The sequence below is a fragment of the Brassica napus genome, chromosome C1 (assembly GCF_020379485.1).
Source record: "Brassica napus cultivar Da-Ae chromosome C1, Da-Ae, whole genome shotgun sequence".
Classification (NCBI taxonomy): domain Eukaryota; kingdom Viridiplantae; phylum Streptophyta; class Magnoliopsida; order Brassicales; family Brassicaceae; genus Brassica; species Brassica napus.
Genome location: NC_063444.1, coordinates 39,578,200 through 39,600,235, shown reverse-complemented (window position 1 = coordinate 39,600,235; position 22,036 = coordinate 39,578,200). Strand labels below are relative to the sequence as shown.

Below are 22,036 nucleotides of genomic sequence, written 5' to 3'. Positions count from 1 at the left end.
TTATGATTGATGTTGATCCCAGTAACACCGAGTGACAGTTAATAAAAAGGATAGCTTTACGTCTCTCTAACGATGGCTGCTTATGGGGAGAATCTGATTGTTTCAAAACCATACTTATTTGACCCTTCCTTGTACATCAAGGCTCTCAAACTATGCAGCTGCCAAAACTTCGAGAAACAGTTTGTGTTGATCCATGGGAACTCTGTGACAAATGGGTTCGTCTCCAATCTCCACTTGAACAACAGTTTGATGAACTTGTACGCAAGACAAGGAGATGTGAAACACGCACGTAAACTGTTCGATAGAATGCCTAAAAGAGATGTTGGTTCTTGGACGGCTATGATCTCGGGATATTCTCAACGTGGATACCACCGGCACGCGATGCTGTTGTTCAAACAGATGCGCCGAGAACCTCTTAGGGCTAATGATTTCACTTACGGGAGTGTTTTGAAGTCGTGCAAAGATTTGGGATGCCTGACAGAAGGTATGCAGATACATGGTTGTGTGGAGAAGGGTAAATTTGCAGGGAACTTAGTTGTGAGGAGTGCATTGCTTTGTCTTTATGCTAAGTGTGGGAAGATGAAGGATGTTCATCTTCTGTTTGAATCAATGAAACAAAGGGATTTGTTTTCTTGGAATATTATGATCAATGGGTATGCTGTCTCTGCCTGTGCAGATACTTCCTTTAGTCTGTTTCAGTCGATGCTTGCGGAAGGTAATCTATACTTGTCTTTTCTTTCTACATATATCCAAACCTTTGACAGCTTCTTGTGCTGTGTTATATGTCAGGGAAGACGCCAGACTGCTTTACCTTTGAGAGCCTCTTCAGAGCTACTATTCAAGTCAAGTGTCTTGAAACGGTTAGTGAACTACACGGATTTGCGATCAAGCTGGGTTTGGAGAGATCACATGAACTGATTAGGTCTCTGATTGATGCATATGGGAAGTGTGGTAGCCTTGGCAATGCTAGGAAACTGGTAGAGGGACCAATGAGAAGAGACTTGATCTCTTGCACTTCTCTAATAACAGGTTTTGCACAGCGAAACAGCTTCACAAGTGATGCTTTTGATATCTTCAAAGAGATGATACTGATGAGAACTCAGATGGACGAGGTTGTAGTATCTTCAATGCTTAAAATATGCACCACCATCGCTTCATCATCCATTGGAAGACAGATCCACTGTTTCGCCTTAAAATCCTCCCAAATCAGATTCGATGTTGCGTTGTGTAACTCTCTGATAGATATGTATGCAAAGTCCGGGGAGATTGAGGATGCAGTCCTTGCTTTTGAAGAGATGGAAGAGAAAGATGTGACATCATGGACCTCTTTGATTTCAGGATATGGAAGACATGGGAATGTAAAGAAAGCAATTGATCTTTTCAACAGAATGGAGCATGAAGGCATCATACCGAATGACATCACATTTCTTGCTCTCCTCTCTGCTTGTAGCCATACAGGAGAAACCGAACTTGGCTGGAAGGTTTTCAACACAATGATCAACAACAAGTATGGTATCAAAGTTCGAGAAGAGCACTTATCTTGCATCGTAGATATGCTTGCACGCGGTGGCAACTTAGAAGAGGCTTATGAACTGATAAGAAGTGAAAACGGCGTTACAAGACTTGGCTCATCAGCATGGGGAGCTTTTCTTGATGCATGCAGGCGTCATGGGGACATACATCTCAGTGAAGTTGCAGCCGCGCAGCTTCTGAGTATGGAACCGAAGAAACCAGTTAATTATATTAATTTGGCAAGTGTGTATGCAGATACTGGAGATTGGGACAATGCTTTGAAGACTAGAAAGCTTATGAAAGACAGTGGTTCTTGCAATAAAGCTCCTGGATACAGCATTGTGTATTGAACAGAAAGACTATAAAACAGAGATCTCAATAAAGGTTTTAAAGAAGTTATTGACGCTATAAATAGCATCTTAAGAGTTTCAGGGAATAGCAATAAACTTTCCCAAATTGTAATCTGATAAATATATATATATATGAGTTACAACAAAACAATATTATATCTTCTTCCTTCAGATTCCTAATCCATCAGTTCTGAGAAGACTCAGTTTGCTACTTGGTAATCACGTCCCAACGCCATATGGTCCCGTCCTCGCAGGCAGCAAGAATTGTGCTACAATTGTCATGGAAAGAAACGGATTGTGTCAGGAATCAAAATGTTCTGTATGAAGATGAATATAATATACCTTCCATCAACGGACATAGCGGTTTGCCTGATCACACATTTGGATTGATTGTGTGATAACCTATTTAACAACAGAGAATCATGTCAAGAATACAACAAAGACACCAAAGTGAAGCTTAACTATTTGATTTACAGATCAAAGATTTGTGTCTGAAGCTGGAACTGAGACTTACTTTGTAATCAAAACAGGAGGGCAACTTTTTAGATCCCAGACATAAATCTTTCCTTCTTGATTCCCTGTTAAGTGATAAATGTTCCACAAATTTAGCAAGAAGATATTTAAAATTTATAGTTTAATGCAGAATAGTATAGAGCGAGAGAGCTTTCTGATCACCTATTGCAAGAGAGCTTAATTGGAAGTCGCATGAAAACTTGATAAACCAGATGTCAGACATTGGAACCGGGTATCTTTGTAGAACATCTGAAGTACCCTGCAAACAACAACAACACAACTTCAGTCTTGTAGCATATGTGATTAAATGAATGAAATGAGTTACTAACCTCTCCAGGAGAGTTCTCTTTCAGTTGTGGTTCCCACAACAAGATCTCATTGTCCACACTCTGAAACAGATATATAAGAGTGTAACTATAGCTTATTCCACTCACTAAAACAAATCATCTTTATCTAATATCATTCATTGAGTAACTAACCTTTGAAAGGATAAAATCACCAAACCAACGGTTACAATCTACATAGTTTGTATGAACTGAAGCAGTAAATACCTACATACACACACAAGTAATATTATCAACAAACTCCAATAATAAGAGTTGTTAACAAGAGAATGAAACAGAAAATACTTACAGGGAATTGTACAAACTTTGTAGGGAACTTTGATGGGTCATCCTTCCATGTGTATGACTTCTCAACATAAGTCCAAAACTCTGAAAGCAGCCAAAGAATAAGATCATACAAGCCATTTTTCTGAGGTTTCCACAAATGGTTTTACTCGTACCTTTCATGGACCATATTTTAATGGTGGTGTCCATGCCACAACTAGCAAAACGGTAAATCTCAGTGGGGTGAAAATCCTACAAAGTCAAGAGATGGTTGGTTATACTTTAAGAATCAGATAATTGTTTTCTTTCACATCCAGTGTGTGTTTTAAGGGAATATAAACTACCACCATATTGGTAAAGGGGCTTACCACACTTAGAACTTCGTAACGATGACCTCCGGCTCCAGCAAATATCAGAATACATATCCCAGTTTCAACGTTCCACAACCTAACAGATTCATCCTGATCCAATCAAACACATATAATGAATGTCAAGACATGATAAAGAGAAACAAAAAAAGGACAAGAGGGAGGACACCTTGCTTGCAGTAATCACAAGTTGAGGTTTCAGAGGTTGTGTCCTGATTTCGTTCACTGAATCCCCGTGGCCCACAAGGCTCTGCACATGTGAGAGAGCACATATTATACAACATAGAACATCCATAAACCCTTTCGTATCATTCTAAAAGCTAATAAATAGGTAATGAATGATATACCTTATGAATCGTTTCATTGTTGACGTCAATGACTCGGATTATGCCTTTCACTCCTCCAGCCGCAACAAATGGGTTCCCCTTAACGCCGCACGCCCAGCTTACAGTGTAAAACGACACCTCCTTCTGATCTCCAGAGCACATACCCAAATAACCTCAATGAAACTTTTTGTTACATGGAAAAGCTAGAAAATATATATAATAATGTGTATACTTCCTTACATCTTCATCAGAATAGGATTGCAGTGCAGATATGGCACCATCTTCAAGACAATTGTACAGCGTAATCTACATAATGAGAGACACACACCAACGGCAGTAATGAGATCCATGACTCAACCAAGATAGAGCAATCAAGTTTCTTTAGGTAATGAAGCCATAAACTCCAGCTAGTCTTAAAAACAGATAAAGCCATTAACTTTCACACTAAAAAAGCTTATCACAATCAGTTATGTGTATAGAAGGAACCCATCAAGCAAAGTTTCAATTTTTCAGACAAGTGAAGCGACAACATCCCTAAACAGCAATCACAAACCCAAAAATCAGACAAAAAAGGAAGATTTTCTATAGGGCAAATCGAATCTCCACCAAAACCTAAACAGACCCAGAACAATAAAAGGAGAAGACTTTACCTTATTTCCACCAGCGGTGACGAAGACATTGAAGAAACGAGAATCAAGGAAGTTGAAAACAACAGCATACAGAGGCTTCTTCCCTTCTTGAATCCTATTGGTCACTTTGTACGACTTCTTGTTCGATGGAGTCAAAGACCCAACAAGTGATTCGTTCCCTAAAGCTATCTTCGACATTTTTGAATCTCTCTCTCTCTCTGTCTCTTGCACACTGTTCCGTTTCTCTTGTCTAATAAGCTCACAAGTCTCTCATGCAATAACAAGTCTTTGTAAGTTTCGATAATTATGGGTTTCCGAAGTTACTGTTAATTTGGATTTGACCTTACGACCAAAATTTATTCTTGACCAGACAAGCAAAAAGATAGCAAAGTTTGGTAAGAAATCGGAATCCCCTATATATTAATTGAGAAACATTTGAAAAGATGTAACCTCAATTTTGTATTAATTAAAATAGGCCTCAATGCATAGGTGGCACTCAATTAGGTAGTCAATTACATTCAATTGAAAAATAAGTAGGTCCACATTCGATTTTTATATGTTGTTAGATACATAAGTTGGTCAAACTATATGATATAATGATATGATATGTTATTTTCTTTCCTTAAATCAAACCTACGGAATTACCATAAATGACTAATATATATATGACAATTAATGATTTTAATAATAAAGATTTGATAACAATTTATATCTCCTCCATCATTTTTTGTTTAATTTTATATTATTAAAATAAATTAAACAATCAAATTAGCTATAAAAGTAAAATTTAGATTTTTTTCGTATATGTTATATTTTGAATTTTTAAAAACGACAATAAATGACTAAAAATATTAAAATTATTATGTTAAAAATTAATGATCAATGGTTTAACATTTTTATTACAAGAAGATACACATGATTTTAAAACCATATGAGTAAAAATATCATTTAATAATAAAATAAATATATATATATATAGATTAAACACTATATACCATAGGATTACATAAATATTTTAATATTAAAAGTTTCAATGAATTTTCAAGAACATTTATAAATTATAAACTTATTAAAGATTTCAGATTGAAAATTTTGTTATCGATGATTTAAATATTTTGTTATAAAATGATATGAATGATCATAGAACCGTATGATTATAAATTCTTATTTAATAAATAACTATATAAAATATACTATTCTTAAAAAAATAGGTTGGTCCATCTTAACTTATATTACACTTTTTATTAAACTAACTATCGAATTGATAAATAACGTACCAAAAAATGTTTTGCACTTTCCTTAAATAAAAGCTACGAAATTACCTAATATGATTAACATATATGTGAAAATTAATTATTATGAATAATAAATATTTGATAACAATTTTTGTATCTTAGTTCTTTTTAAAAAATTTATATTATTAAAAGATATTAAAAATCACATTAAATATATAATAAAAAAACATTTATATTTTTTTATATGTTATATTTTGAATTTTTCAAAACGTCTATAAATTATTAGAAATTTGAAGATCACCACTCTTAAAATTTTGTGATCAATAGATTTTTTTTTTGTCATAATAAGTTACAAATGATTATAAAATTGTATTAATATGAACTTTTATTTAATATTATAAGAAGATACACATGATTTTAAAACCATATGAGTAAAAAATATCATTTAATAATAAAACATATATATATATATATATATATAGATTAAACTATATACCATAAGATTACATAAATATTTTAATATTAAAACTTTCAATGAATTTTCAAAAACATTTATAAATTATAAACTTATTAAAGATTTCACATTGAAAATTTTGTTATCGATGATTTAAATATTCAGTTATAAAACGATATGAATGATCATAGAAGTGTATGATTATAAATTCTCATTTAATAAATGACTATATAAAATATACTATTCTTAAAAAAATAGGTTGGTCCATCTTAACTTACATTATATTTTTTATTAAACTAACTATCGAATATTCGAATTGATAAATAATCTACCAAATATTGTTTTTGCACTTTCCTTAATTAGAAGCTACGAAATTACCTAATATGATTAACGTATATATGAAAATTAATTATTATGAATAATAAATATTTGATAACAATTTTGGTATCTTAGTTCTTTTTTTAATTTTATATTATTAAAAGATATTAAAAAATCACATTAAATATATAATAAAAAAAATTTATATTTTTTCTTATATGTTATATTTTGAATTTTTCAAAACGTCTATATATTATTAGAAATTTGAAGATTCTCACTCTGAAAATTTTGTGATCAATAGATTATTTTTTTTTATAAATAAGTTACAAATGATCATAAAATATAACGCATATGAATTTTTATTTAATAAATATTCAAACTAAATAATATATATATATATACTAATGATTTAAAGCAACAAGATTGGCTGATCAATTTAGTTGTCGAGTTGAAATCTTTCAAAAGTATGTGAAAGACTAAAGTCAAAGTAAATATGGATTTAGAATAGTAGTTATATTTTACTAACCAAAATACCGAAAAAAACCGAACCGAATCGAAACCAACTCGATATCTGGATTGAACACCCCTAATCCAAATGAAGCCAAACTATTGTTTCATTCTCCAAAATATAATAAAAATAATAACTTAATTCCGCGCAAGGCGCGGGTCTTATCCTAGTTAATATATTATTTAGAGAAGCAAAAAGATAGCAAAGTTTGGTAAGAAATCGGAATTAATATATTATTTAGAGAAAAATATCTCAATTAGCACTAAAAATTGACAAGAATATAGGATAGAAAAAAAGACAAAAATAGCACTAAATCAAATTTTTGTTCCCAAACTAGCACTCAAGGTCAAAAGTCACAAAAATAGCACTTAATGTTTTATCAAAAGTCACAAACTTAGGGTTTAGAGTTAAAGGGTGGGGTTTATGATTTAGGGTTTAGGGTTTAGGGTTTAGAGTTTAGGGTTTAGAGTTTAAATTTTAGGGTTTAGGGTTTAGGATTTAGGGTTTAGGGTTTAGAGTTTAGGGTTTAGGGTTTAGAGTTTAGGGTTTAGAAATGAGGTTTTGGGGATAAGATTTCAAATTTTGAAAAATAAAAAAATTAAAATTTTCAAAAGATAAACTTAGAAAGGTGCTATTTTGGTCATTTTAGTTTTTGAGTGCTATTTTAGTGATATAAACTTAGAAAAATGCTATTTTAGAGATTTGCCCTATAGGATATTTAAGTATTAACAACATATTTAGATTATGATAGAATATCTTTAAGTTGGAATGATATATGATTTGTAATTAAGACAACAGGAATTGACCAATCCACTCCCTACAAGTTTTGATTAAATTAGCTGAATACGGAATATTGACTGTAAATACATGTTAATCTTGTAATTGGTAATCTTGATAACATTTTATTCCTTTGAAAACTATTTTACAAATCTTTCTAACAAGGTATTTTTTTTTATTACAAGCTGCTTCCCAAAAACACAACGTTGGAATGAGTTTTTAAATGAAATATTAAAATGAATACTAATGAAAGATTAAAAAATTTTGAGAGACTATTGTCATGTGTTTACTTTAAAATGATATATATATATTTTCTAATGCTTACACATAACTAAAATACTTACAATAATAATTTAATACTGTTCAAAAATTTTTAATGACTAATGGATGATGCTCTAAGAAATTGTTAGCTCCAGTGTAAAACTGAAAATCTAGACCAGTGAGTGGTTAGATATCAAGTTTTAAGTAGTTTCCCCACTATACAACACTAGGTAAGAAATCCACGGCGTGGAAACTTATTTTTATAAATAAATATATCATATTATAATTTATATATTATATAAAAAAATAATTTTATTTTCAAAAACAAATATAATGTCAAAACATAGAACATATGTGTTTATATTTATTTATTTATAGATAACTAGGGGAGTACGCGCGGAATTTGATGGACCGATTTTTATAAAAGATATAATTTTGCGTAATTTTCTTTTATGTTAAGTTAGATGTGAGTATGATTATGTTGTCTACACCAAATTTAAATTATATAACTAATATGATTGAATTCTTAGTATTTTTGCTTTTTTGATCCTGAATTATAAGCTTTTATAGTGTTTTAAGTTTTATAATACTATAAAATAAATAAATAAACCAATCGAATTCAATCAAAAGAGAATGAGTTCGAGTCTTCTAATACCATTGTATCCTTTTTGTGAGGGTTTATAAAATAGTGGAGAATGAAGTTTTTATTTAGAGGAATTCTTTGTCAAAGTTATTATTATTGTTTTGTAGAAAGTTAGTAATTGATATTATTAACAATTGTTGTTGTTTTTTGCCTTTGTTTGTTTCTTTTGTTATTTGAAGATTAAGCGTCAAATTAATTGTGAACTAACTTTATATAGAAAAAGTTACAGTTGTTTGAAAAAAGTAATGTAAATCTTTGTTTATATAGGATATTAGGTGATTCTTTAAAAATCTATATATTTGGATATTAAGTGTTAAAGTATACGGTAGTTGTTACATTATTTGAGCGAAGCAATGTTATATCTTATTTTTTTCCAGATTAATTTTTGAAAATTTCCAAAAAGAATCAGTTGATTCACTCTTTCTTGGCATAAGATTTAATAAAATGTGAATATTGTAAGTTATTTTGATCAAAGTGAATATTTTATTTTATTTTTTTATTTTTAAACTTATATATTTTCATTATATTATTATTTTTTTGACTATTTTTTTTTTATTTTTCGAACCGATTTTTGTTTATTTTTTTTTAACTATTTCTTAATTTTTCGTTAAATTTTTTCGTTATTATTATTTTACTTCTCTAAATTTAGTTTTGGTCAGATGAAAAAAAATTCAATGAGTTAATACCTTTTTATTTTTATTGGCCTAGAATTGATAAAACGTTAACAATAACATAATTTGATTTCTCTTTTATATTATTATTATGGTCTATTTATTTCTACATTTTATGTATTTTGAATTATTTTTTGTATTTACATTAAATTTATCTGATGATTAAAATTTTAATTAAATTCAAATTATTTGTCTTTATCCATCAGATAGAAAACTTGGTGGACTATTCGGTTTGATATAATATGCTTTAAATTTTTCATTTTTTTGTAATAGTAGCGTATGACACATCTTTGTGATTTAATTTAATTTTAAAATCAATTCTATATATTTTTTATTTAATCAAATTCAAATGTAATCTTAATAAGTAGTAAAATTACAAACACAATTCTGTAGGAAACAAATTTCTGGAAATTCAATTGTGTGTAAGCATTAATTGTGTATATCCTGAGTCTACGGAGATTTAGGCATAAAAAAGGAGAATTCAAAATCAAATCTGCCAAACTCAGCAAAATACAAATTTAAATTTTGGTTTAACACATGAAGTCTACTAATGTGAATTGGTTTATTCATTAAACTAATTTGGATTTTCGTTTGATCTATTCTATGACCCAATTCTAAATAGCCTGTTATTGTTGCCACTGGCCCAATTCTAAAGAGACTATCACGGGTGTTTTCAAAACCTCAAGCCAACACTTATATAACATTAATGAAACGGAATTTTGCCTTTGAGAGGCAGTGAGATCCACGTGCTCAACCTTTCTCACCCAAATCTGGTTTTATCTTTGCGACAGGGTTCCGGTGCAGGTTCGTATGGAGGTCTCCAACCATCCCTTTTCCTTCGGACTTCGCTCTACATGATAGAACAGATGTGGCTCAGTCTATCGGAGGCGTTTGGCTTCTCTCTCTGTGTGTCGGTGGAACCATTGGTGCGGCGGTTCCCTAAGAGAGCTCTGGGACTTTGGTGACCCTGTCGGACCCTGCTAGTTGGTCATCGGGGTCTTGGGGTTCATCCCGATTGTTGTGAGTTTGATTTTTGTTGACGGCGGACCTTTCCTAGCAGTCGCGGTTCGCTGGGATATGTAACCTCCGGCGCGAAAGACGCTTTTTACCGGCTTGATTGAAGGCGAGCTTGATTGAAGACGCGTAGATCCTCGGGCCCGTGGTAAGGCAAGCTTCAACTACGGCGGCTAGGGTTCTTGGGATTCAGATCTCCCCCTTGGGAACCAGCGTTGGTGGCCGCGGGACAGCTCCGACAGTGGTTATACACTGAAGATACACCGTCAACGAACCGTTCTGCTGGTTTTGGACACCCGGCTACGGCGGTTGCGGATTTGGATTCTACTAGTGTTCAATCGGAGCGGGTAGTAGTGCCCTTTTGTCTTCTTTTCCTCCCCCAATTTGTTCTCTCTTTGTTCTGAGTCGTTCATTGTTGTTAGATTTTGTTAAGCTTCTCTTTGTAACCTAGGATCTAAAGTTTCTCCGATTTACAGGAAACGTCTTTGTTCTGATGTTTCGTTTTCAAAGGGAAAATATTAATGAAATATTTTATTTAGAAAAAGAACATTAATGAGAAGTTGTGTTTTAGTTTATGGACATGTGTCGACACCAGAGAGCATGACTTTATGACGGTGACGTGGATACCCCATGAGTGAAGCAAACATATTTTTATATATATAGATATTAAAAATGTATATTCTATAATTTTAAATTACAACTAAAATACAAATACATCAATACTAATAAAATTATACATTTTTTATTATTTTCGGTAAGTTACTCTAAAATCTTAAATTATATCTATTTATAATAAATAAATAAAATCTCTTATTAAACATAAAAATATTTTTAAATAAAAAATATATAGTTTACGTTAGACGGTTGTGTCGTCAACGAAAACGCACGAACGACTCATAACCTAAGAGGTACGAACACGTCGTAAACTAAGGGATACAAACATGATGTGATTCAAGAGGTATGAACTTGTTCCAAGGGGTGGACGAATGTGCCTTGACCAAAGGTATGAATGTGTCATGACAGAAAAAGTGTAAATGGCGTGAACGAAATGGTGTAAATTGAAATTGGGATCCATAAGATAAAAAAGTTTCCGGATGGGTAAGAACATGCAAAGTTTAAGAAATATTAAGAAAATGATATATTCTAATTTGGATATACTTTTTATGTTGTCGAGAAAATGTCATACTCTTATATCACCAGCACCATGGTTGACCATAACACAAAAAAAGTTTCCAGATGGGTAAAAACATGCAAAATCTAAGATATATTAAGAAAATGATATATTCTAATTTAGATAGACTTTTTATGTTATCGAGAAAAAGTCATACTCTTATATCACCAACACCATGGTTGAACTTTAACATTCTCTCAGTGATGTCTCGTTCAGACTTTTTCAGTCACGATCCATTCTTACCTCTTCGGTCATGATTCATTGGCACTCCTTTGGATACGACTCGTTTGCACCCTTTCATTCACGATCCATTCACGTTCTTTCAGTTAAGATCTGTTTACTCCTTTTGGTCACGACACGTTTGCATTTTTTTGTCACAACCCATTTGCAATCTTTCGGTCACGACCATTTGCACCCTTTGGTCACGACCCGTTTGCCATTTTTCGGTCACGATCCATTTGCAACCTTTTAGTCACGACCATTTTCAATCTTTCAAACACGACCATTTGCACCCTTTCGATCATAACCCATTTGCACGCTTTCGGTCATAACTCATTTGCACGCTTTCGGTCATAACCCATTTGTACCCTTTTTGTCATGGTCAAGATCCATTAGCATCCTTTTGGTCAGGATTAATTTCACATCCTTTCGATCAAGAACCGTTCGCACCCTTTCGGTTATGACAGTTCACAGCCTTTCGGTCACGATCTTTTTGTACATTTTCGGTCATAATACATTCACACCCTTTCAGTCACAACACTTTTGCACCCCTTCGATCATGATACGTTTGTACCTCTTGGATCATAGCATGTTTGTACCTCTTAGATTATGACGCGTTCATATTTCTTAAATTACAACACATTTATACCTCTCTGTTGATGACACTATATAAATATTTATAATTTTTAATCAGTGTTAATATGAAAAGTAAACTTATATGAATTTTTTTTTGTATTTATTAGTATTGAGATGAAAATTTATGTCTTTTTGTTTTTAATTTACTCATATCTATATATTGATACTTCATAAATATTTGTAGTTGTTTTAAATAGACTTTTTATGTTGGCCAGAAAAGATCATACTCTTATATCACCAACATCATGGTTGACCTTTAGCATTTTTGCGGTGATGTTTCGTTCGCACATTTTCAGTTACGATCCATTCTTACTTCTTTGGTCATGATCCATTGACAGTGACACACCTTTGGTTACGACTCGTTCGCACCCTTTCAGTCAAGACCCATTCACACTCTTTCAGTAACAAATCGTTCACACCCTTTCGGTTACGATCCGTTCACACCCTTTTTTGGTCTGACCCGTTTACACTTTTTCGGTCACAACCTATTCACAACCTTTCAATCACGACCATTTGCACCCTTTGGTCATGACCTGTTTGCAATTTTTCGGTCATGATCCATTCGCAACCTTTCGGTCACGATCATTTGCACCCTTTCGATCATAACCCATTTGCACCATTTTGGTCACGGTCAAGATCCGTTTCCACCCTTTCAGTCAAGATTAATTTCACATCCTTTCGGTCAAGATCCATTCGCACTTTTTCGTTTATGATCATTGGCAGCCTTTCGGTCACGGCCGTTTTGTATATTTTCAGTCAAAATACATTCACATCCTTTCAGTCACAAAACATTCATACTCCTTAGATCATGATATGTTTGTACCTCTTGGATCACACGTTCATACCTTTTAGATTATGATGCGTTCATATCTCTTAAATCACAACATATTTGTACCTCTTCATTGATAACACCACGTAAATATTTATCATTTTTTAATCATTGTTAATATGAAAATTGTGTCTCTTAAGTTTTTATTATGAAAAGTTATTTTTATTAGTATTGAAATGAAAATATATGTATTTTTGTTTTTACTTTATTCATATATATGAATAGTCATATCTTTCAATTTAAGTGGTTATTTTGAAATGATACTTATATGAATAGTCACAACTTTTCAATTTAAATAGTCACATCTTTTCAAATTTAAATGTAATTATTTTGAAATGATAGAAATATGAATAGTCACAATTTTTCATTTAAATAATTACATATTTTAAAATTAAATTCTAACCAATGCATAACTCTTGAAACAAATAACGAAAAGACACAACTTTAATAAGAAATAAAATTCCTATAAAAATACACAACTTTTGAACATTGTTTGAGTTTTTCATGTAAAACATTTAAGAGATGCAACTTTTATGTATAAAACTTAAGAGATTCAAATTTTCATACTAATCAATACACTGATTTTTAGAAATAAAACAATTGCAAATATTTATGAAATATTAATAAATAGATATGAGCAAAATAAAAACAAAAGGACATAATTTTTGATCTCAATACTAATAAATACAACTTTTCATATAAAAAATTAAGAGTTGCAACTTTCATATAGATGAATAGTCACATTTTTCCAGTTTAAAGGTGGTTATTTTGAAATGATACTTATATGAATATTCACAAATTTTCAATTTAAATAGTCATATCTTTTCAATTTAAAGGTAGTTATTTTGAAATGATACATGTATGAATAGTCAAAATTTTTCATTTAAATAATTACATCTTTTTAATTTAAATACTAACTAATACACAATTATTGAAACAAATAATGAAACGACATATCTTTATATATAATGAAAAGACACAACTTTTAACAAGAAATAAAATTCCTATAAAACACACAACTTTTCAACATTGTTTGGGTTTGCTATTATTAATTGTTTTTTTTTCTTCACCATTTTATTTGATTAGTGAAAATTATTCTTTGAGAAGGCATGGGCATTGGATTATTTATAGATTTTCAAAATTTTGTTTGAAGAGTCACATTTTTTGAATTAAAAGGTTGTGTCTTTTGTAATAATATTTATCTGAAAAGTCACAATTTTTCAATATAAATGGTCACATTCTTTCAGTATAAATAATTATTTTTAAATAAAAAGACACAACTTTTAATTGTTGAAAAGACACAACCTTTCAGCATAAGTGATATTCACGACCTTTGGAATTAATTGGGATTACTATTATTAGTAGATTAGGTTCAATCTTAGTTCTGATCCAAATTAAATCTTTATCTTAGATGTAACTTTTTATATATAACACAGGGTATCCGGTGGAATGAGATATAATTGACTAATTTTTTTGGGTATGTTTTACCTGCGTCAGATTGACCCGTAAACAGACCCAGTTTCTCGCAATAGAAATTAGGGACCCATGTTGTTTGACCACACATGTTCAACATCGTGGAATTAATTTGAATCTAGATCGCCTAGCATACCGAAATTTGCCTATTGGTAGACTATCCATGTGTGGTTATCTCAGATGTATTCTTTTTCGTCTCTAAGGAAAAACAAAGTCCCTATATATTAAATTATACTCTCTCCGTTTCATTTTAATTGTCGTTCTAGGTTTATGTACATAGATTAAGAAAACATATGATTTTGTATATTTTCAAAATAAAACAAAATTACCTATACACCTAACCATATTTCAACCAATAGAAAAATAAAGTGGAAAATCTTATTAATAAATTTTGCATTGAAACTCTGAACGATACTTATTTTGAAACGAAATTGTTTTCCTACAACGACAATTAAATCGAAACGGAGGGAGTAGTGCTTAAATGGCAAAGAAAAAAACTGTCAAAATCTCTCTCTTGTAAAATCAAAACATATTGAAAAGAAATTTTTAGTGACAAAACCTTTCAATTATTTTTAATTGAAAGCAAACAATTCAATAAATATTTAACATTTTCGATCTTCAACTTACAAATAAGTGAGACCAATCCTGATGAAAACCTCCAAGAAATGCATCCGAAGGTTGGTGAAAAAGATATAATTTGTATTGAAAGGATCGATCAAAGGATAAACGATGATTTTCACGAAGGGATGCAGGAAGTCCAAAGTGAGGATAACCTCTAGAACCATGAGCATCAACTCACAAGGTAGTTCAGAGGGTGTTGTCTTCGGGATCACTCGCCTAACATTACGATGTTAAAATATGAACAAAGAATTCAACAATATAAAATATGCATGATTGTAATAAAAAAGTTGAATGATTTGAAATGAAACATATTACGAACTTAATAAAACATTACAAGCTCTAGCATGACAACCTAGGAAAATGTAGAAGACAAACTAGGAAAATACAAAACTCCAGTCATTATGTGCATGCAAAAGAGAGAAGATTTCTTTATATTTAATTCACTGATTTTCGCCACACTTCTTGGATAGCAAATAAACCACTTGATTTTGATTCTTCAAGGACTTTTAACTTCATAAAATTGGATTGTCTTTGATGTATAATCTCTAAGACTTTTTTCCTGATCAAAACACAAATCAAAACCATAATATTCAACCCAAATTGTCCACACACATACCCATAAGCCAAGCCTTCATTTTATTTCTTTTTGCCTGCTGAATAAGGTTGCATCAAGTCTTCTTCTATCTACAATACTGTTTATTTTGGATGGGCAATAGTTAAAATATGTAGTTAATGGATTTTACCACTAAAAGCTTGTAAAATAATTTATAAAAGTTCGTAAATACTGGATCTTTTTTATAAAATCACTAAAATGAATGAAAATTAAAAACATATTTATAAAATCTTGTAAATTTGGTTATACATTTTCATAAGCAATATATAAGATATTATAAATACATATAAAATCGTTTTAAAGCCTTGCTAATCACTTATAAAACATAATATAATCAGTTATAAGAGTTTTTTAAATAAACAATAAGTGTTTCACATTGTTTATAATATTATATTTAAAACCTTTTAATCATTTAAGCTTATAAAAATTTAAATGATCTTACAAGTTCTTATAAATTATTTTATAAAATCTTATCTATTTTCAGTAATAAAACTCTTCAACTATATTTTCAAATTTTCCATCTAAAATAGACGGTATTGTAAGTTGGGGGATAAAACGTTAAAATATTATTTGTAAAGATTTTTTTGATTCAAAAGTAGTTTAAGGATTTTATCAATAAAACTCCATTAAATAATAATGGGAGTTTCCTGTCATCTATACCTCTACTCTTTTGGCAAAAAAAGTAAGTAATACACACGCCTCGTTGGTAATATACCCTATATGCCAGTAGGAAGTGATATCAAGAACCTTCCATGAACTAATGCTAAAATCTTAAATTCATATTCGTGAAAGTTGTGTGAACCGAGAGTGAATATATAGTCCTCCAAAAACCTCAACATTGTGTGGAGATACAGTTCTTGCTGCTGTTGATGTAACTGAGAGCATACATGTCAAGTATGTGGAATCTTAAGATGGCATTTGGTTTGTCCCAAATATGGATTTCAAACCACGAGCCTCGTTATGTATCCTCTTTGATTACACATAACAATAAACCATCGTAATGAAAGACTTTAGTTATCTCGACTTGATCAAATGGAACATCTACCTTCTTTTAGATGGATCAATGAATTCTTCTTCACCTTCTTCGTTGAAGACTCCATGGAGATCGAATCTCATTGAACAAAGCCTATACTTCTTCACTACCCGAGAAACTGATATCTTGCTTTACATAAAATCTTTGGGATAAAGCTTCCCATCATTTACAAGTGGATCTCACCCCTCCTAAGTCCTAGAGACTTTTTGGTAGCCTAGAGAGTATCTCCTCTACAAAATCCCTCAAAATAACAGTGATCATTGTCATTTCAAACTGAAACTTAGGGGTTTTCACTTCCACAGCTTTATGCATGTGTTTTTAATTAGGTTACGACTATATAGCACCACAGGATAAGTCTTTCGCTTCATGCGTTTTTTCTCTTTCAAATATTTAACATTAGTTATGTTACGACTATATAGCGTCACAGCATTTTCAGTTTCTAATATAATAAAGTTTTTTGGCTTTTAAACTTAGTATACACTGTGTTAGATATTAGTGTATATCCATACTGAAGATAATGATCGTAGATAATACGCTAGTACTTATCTATAGATTTGATCTTATCAAAGATCTTGTATATCATGTATAAATAAGCTATCACGTTATCAATAATATACACATTCAAACCTATCTTACATGGTATCAGAGCAAACGATTAACCTCTGACCTAATTTTTTTTTTTTTTTTTCCTTCTTCCTACCGCAATCTAAATGTCAAACTCAGGCAATGCCTCAGCCGAGATGGCTCTTGTCTTCAACCCCTCGGACATGAAATCGTCCATCATCTCGCTCAACATGAACGGGATCACAAAACTAACCTCCGCCAACTTCATCACGTGGAGACTTCAAGTTCAAGCTCTACTTGAAGCGCATGAACTTCATGTCTTCATATCAGACACAGATCAGACACCAGAGGCGACAGTCACCGATGCAGATGGAGCAGTCACACCCAATCCAAATGCAGCAGTATGGAAGCGACAAGATCGTCTTCTGTACAGCTCTATCCTTGGAACTCTCTCACTCAACGTTCAACCAGTTGTTGCTAGAGCAACCACAACTCGAGAGATCTGGACACTACTACACAACACCTACGGGAAACCATCAAGGGCACATGTCAAACAAATCAAACAAAGTCTGAAAAAGAGCAGTAAAGGAACACAATCCATAACAGAGTATATGCGCGGCATCATGGCCAAAGCCGACCAACTAGCACTACTTGGAGCGGCTCTTGACCATGAAGATCTACTCGACTACATCATAGAGGGACTTAGTGAAGACTACAAAGCCATAGTTGAGATGGTAAATGGTCGTGATGTTCCAATTACTCTTGAGGAACTTCATGAAAAGCTTCTGATTCGAGAAAACTCTCTCACAACAACAGAAGAGATCAATGGCTCCTCAGTTCCAGTAACTGCAAACACAGCTCAAACTCGTCAATTCCAGCAACCTCAACAAACTCAACGACCACAATACAGAGGACAATCATCAACTCGTGGAGGCTATCAAGGTAGAGGTCGTGGCCACCTTGGTAAGTGTCAGATATGTGGGACACAAGGACATAGCGCACGCAGATGTCCACACTACTCCTCTGCTTCTCCTCAACATCAAATTCAATATCGCCCAGGAGCACCACTACTGCAGACACCGCAATGGCATGCTTCTCCACAGATGACTCATCCGCAATGGAACCCTCAGGCTCATTACACAACTGCAAGCACGTCTGATATGTCTGTGTCTCCATGGTTACTAGACAGTGGAGCCTCACATCACATTGCTTCAGACCTTCACAACCTGTCTCTCCACGCACCCTATCAAGGAGGTGATGATGTCATGATTGGCAATGGAACCGGACTGCCTATCACTCATACTGGTTCAACTAAACTCCCTCTCTCTTCTCGCCCTTTAACACTCAATAATATTCTTTGTGTTCCATCAATGAAGAGAAACCTTATCTCAGTCAATAAACTCTGCAAGACTAACAATGTCATGGTTCAAATGTGTCCTTATGAATTTCAGGTGAAGGACCTCAGAACGGGGGAAACACTGGTCAACGGCAAGGCCAGTAAAGGTGTCTACGAGTGGCCGACTGAATCTTCCTCTGTTCTTAACAATGTTTTGGTGTTTTCTAGTTTTAAAACCTCGAGATCGGGCTGGCACTCTCGTTTAGGCCACCCGAATTCTCAAACTCTTGGTCACATGATTTCTAGTTTTCATTTACCAGTCTCTTCTTTATCGTCTTTACCCTGCAATTCTTGTCATAGCAATAAAACACATAAACTCCCATTTTCAAACACCACACTCTCTTCTTCTCGCCCTCTTGATATTATCTTTTCTGATGTTTGGACTTCACCTATTCACTCTATTGATGGCTATAAATACTTTGTGCTATTTGTTGATCATTTCACAAGGTACACTTGGATGTATCCAATGAAAACCAAGTCACAAGTCTCTCAAATCTTTCCAGCGTTCAAGATGCTAGTGGAGAATCGTTTTAAATCGAAAATTACAACCCTATACTCAGACAATGGGGGCGAGTACGTTGGCCTAAGGTCGTATCTTGCTCAACACGGCATAGCTCATCACACGAGTCCACCGCATACGCCAGAGCACAACGGAGTGTCTGAACGAAAGCACAGGCACATTGTGGAGACAGGCCTCACTCTTCTCCAACACGCAGGCATTCCAAACACATACTGGAGCTACTCATTTGCAGCAGCCGTATATCTCATAAATCGCATGACAACTCCAGTACTGGCGAACTCATCTCCATTTCAAGCCTTGTTCCAGACACCACCAAACTACAGCAAACTCCGAACCTTTGGATGTCTCTGCTACCCCTGGATACGACCCTATGGCACCAACAAATTCACACCTCGCTCGACCCCTGCGTCTTCATGGGTTACTCTCTTACTCAAAGTGCTTTCCTATGTCTTGATGTCTCTAACTCTCGCGTTTTTGTTTCACGTCACGTCATCTTTCATGAGTCCATCTTTCCATTTGCATCTCTTTTAAAAGCCTCCACTGCATCTGAGACTCTTAATATTTCTAACTCTTCAAATTCAGCTTCTTTTGTTCCTATATTCAGTCAGTCATCTGTAGTGCCTTTGGCGCCTACGGCGACAGTGTCAACTCCGGTCTCAGGAACTTCACCAACAACGACACCGACATCATCATCACCTCCTGAGACAACGTCAACAACAGCAACGGTCACTACCTCGACCTCATTACCTCAACCTTCAGCAACTACGACTGAGACAACCAACACTCACTCCATGACAACACGGTCTAAGAACAACATCACCAAACCAAACCAAAAGTATGGTCTGGCGGCCACACTTGCTGAACTAGAACCAGCCAATCTTGCTCAAGCCCTGAAAGACAAACGATGGAGAATGTCCATGAGCGACGAGTACAATGCAATAGTCAGGAACAGAACATTTGACCTTGTTCCACGATCAATGGCCACGAACATTGTTGGCTGCAGATGGCTTCATCGCATCAAATACAACCCGGATGGTACAGTCAAAGGCAACAAGTCGCGTCTCGTCGCAAAGGGCTTTCACCAACGACCGGGAATCGACTTTCATGAGACATTCAGTCTTGTCATTAAACATGCCTCTATACGTCTGGTCATTGGACTAGCAGTAGCACAGAACTGGGCTCTCAAGCAGCTAGATGTCAACAACGCATTCCTCCAAGGGGATCTCGATGAAGAAGTCTATATGACTCAGCCGCCCGGATTCATTGATAAGGACAAACCCGACCATGTCTGTCGACTACGCAAGGCTATCTACGGCCTAAAACAAGCTCCTAGAGCATGGTATAATGCTCTCCGAGACGCACTCACCAGTGTTGGATTTGTCAACTCCATGGCTGATGCATCACTGTTTGTGTTCAGCTCCGGCAGTCTGCTCATGTACATCCTAATATATGTAGATGACATCATTGTGACCGGTACAGTCTACTGGAAGTCACCAAGTTCATCAAATACTTGTCATCACGCTTCTCCCTTAAGGATCTCGGTGATCTCTCCTACTTCCTCGGCATGGAGGCTCATCGAACTACTTCAGGACTCCACCTCACACAAACCAAATACATCACTGATCTTCTCGCTAAAACAAAGATGACTGAAGCTAAAGCTGTCACCACTCCTATGTGCTCTACGCAAGTACTGACCCAGAAAGGCGGTGTCTCTCTCAGTGATCCACTATCGTTCCGTGCAATTGTTGGTAGCCTGCAGTATCTCTGTCTTACAAGGCCTGACATAGCCTTTGCAGTCAACAGATTGTCTCAGTTCATGCACCACCCTACAACACTCCACCTCGAAGCAGCAAAGCGCGTACTTCGATACCTTGCGGGCACTGCAACAAAAGGACTATTCTTCTCTCGCAACACGCCACTCACACTCCATGCCTACTCAGACGCAGACTGGGCAGGAGATCACGATGACTACACGTCCACAGGAGCATACATCGTCTATATTGGCAAGCAACCTATCTCTTGGAGCTCACGCAAAATGAAAGGAGTTGCTCGCTCCAGCACAGAAGCCAAGTACAGAAGCCTTACTGGAGCAGCAGCAGAAGTCCTATGGATCACTCACCTCCTCCAAGAACTCCGAGTGCCCTTGAAGACCACACCAACTCTGTTTTGTGACAACATAGGAGCAACCTACTTGGCAGCAAACCTGGTCTTCCACTCACGAATGAAACATCTAGCACTGGACTATCACTTTGTTCGGGAGCTGGTACAACGCAAGTTTCTTCGTGTGTCACACATCAGCACCACAGACCAACTCGCTGATGCACTCACCAAACCTCTTCCGCGGGCACGGTTTCATGATATATTTGTCAAGATTGGACTGTCTACGACTCGTCCATCTTGAGGGGGCGTATTAGTGTATATCCATACTGAAGATAATGATCGTAGATAATACGCTAGTACTTATCTATAGATTTGATCTTATCAAAGATCTTGTATATCATGTATAAATAAGCTATCACGTTATCAATAATATACACATTCAAACCTATCTTACAATAGAAGCACAAAGGCTGTTCGTATTTATAAATTAGAGAAAATGTACACCATATATATTTTTACAGGGAAGTGGGTTGAAGAAATAAGGAAAGAGGAGAATACGTATAAATAAATGTAAGAAATACAAGATTTGTTGAACTCTAACAACAACATTCAGAATTTAAATAGTGGGTTTAAAAGGAGTATTAAAAGAACTAAGTTCGGTAATTACAAGAATG

The 22,036-nt window shown here is 34.1% G+C and overlaps 2 protein-coding genes across 2 annotated transcripts; one reads left to right on the top strand and one right to left on the bottom strand.

Moving 5' to 3' along the window:
* The first annotated feature begins 64 nt into the window (after nucleotides 1-64).
* On the top strand, nucleotides 65-1,918 carry LOC106383005 (pentatricopeptide repeat-containing protein At3g20730). Its single transcript, XM_013823110.3, has 2 exons — nucleotides 65-715; nucleotides 790-1,918. The coding sequence occupies exons 1-2, from the start codon at nucleotides 73-75 to the stop codon at nucleotides 1,860-1,862; spliced, it is 1,716 nt and encodes a 571-aa protein (XP_013678564.2). The 5' UTR covers nucleotides 65-72; the 3' UTR covers nucleotides 1,863-1,918.
* LOC106383006 (polycomb group protein FERTILIZATION-INDEPENDENT ENDOSPERM) lies at nucleotides 1,873-4,610 on the bottom strand. Its single transcript, XM_013823111.3, has 13 exons — nucleotides 4,328-4,610; nucleotides 3,918-3,983; nucleotides 3,699-3,821; nucleotides 3,521-3,601; nucleotides 3,352-3,444; nucleotides 3,160-3,235; nucleotides 3,009-3,088; nucleotides 2,855-2,926; nucleotides 2,705-2,764; nucleotides 2,538-2,634; nucleotides 2,377-2,440; nucleotides 2,205-2,264; nucleotides 1,873-2,131 (listed from the first exon to the last, which is right to left on the bottom strand). Exons 1-13 carry the CDS (start codon nucleotides 4,502-4,504, stop codon nucleotides 2,071-2,073), a joined length of 1,110 nt encoding a protein of 369 aa, XP_013678565.2. The 5' UTR covers nucleotides 4,505-4,610; the 3' UTR covers nucleotides 1,873-2,070.
* Nucleotides 4,611-22,036: the final 17,426 nt, after the last annotated feature.

Bases quoted from the DNA above. Each gene is read 5' to 3' on its own strand.
- LOC106383005 (XM_013823110.3), top strand. From the start codon at position 73: ATGGCTGCTTATGGGGAGAATCTGATTGTTTCAAAACCATACTTATTT. The intron at 716-789 runs GTAATCTATACT...GTTATATGTCAG, and splicing joins TCAGTCGATGCTTGCGGAAG to GGAAGACGCCAGACTGCTTT.
- LOC106383006 (XM_013823111.3), bottom strand. From the start codon at position 4,504: ATGTCGAAGATAGCTTTAGGGAACGAATCACTTGTTGGGTCTTTGACT. The intron at 2,765-2,854 runs GTTAGTTACTCA...TATCTGTTTCAG, and splicing joins GTGATTTTATCCTTTCAAAG to AGTGTGGACAATGAGATCTT. The intron at 2,635-2,704 runs GTTAGTAACTCA...TGTTGTTTGCAG, and splicing joins AAGAGAACTCTCCTGGAGAG to GGTACTTCAGATGTTCTACA.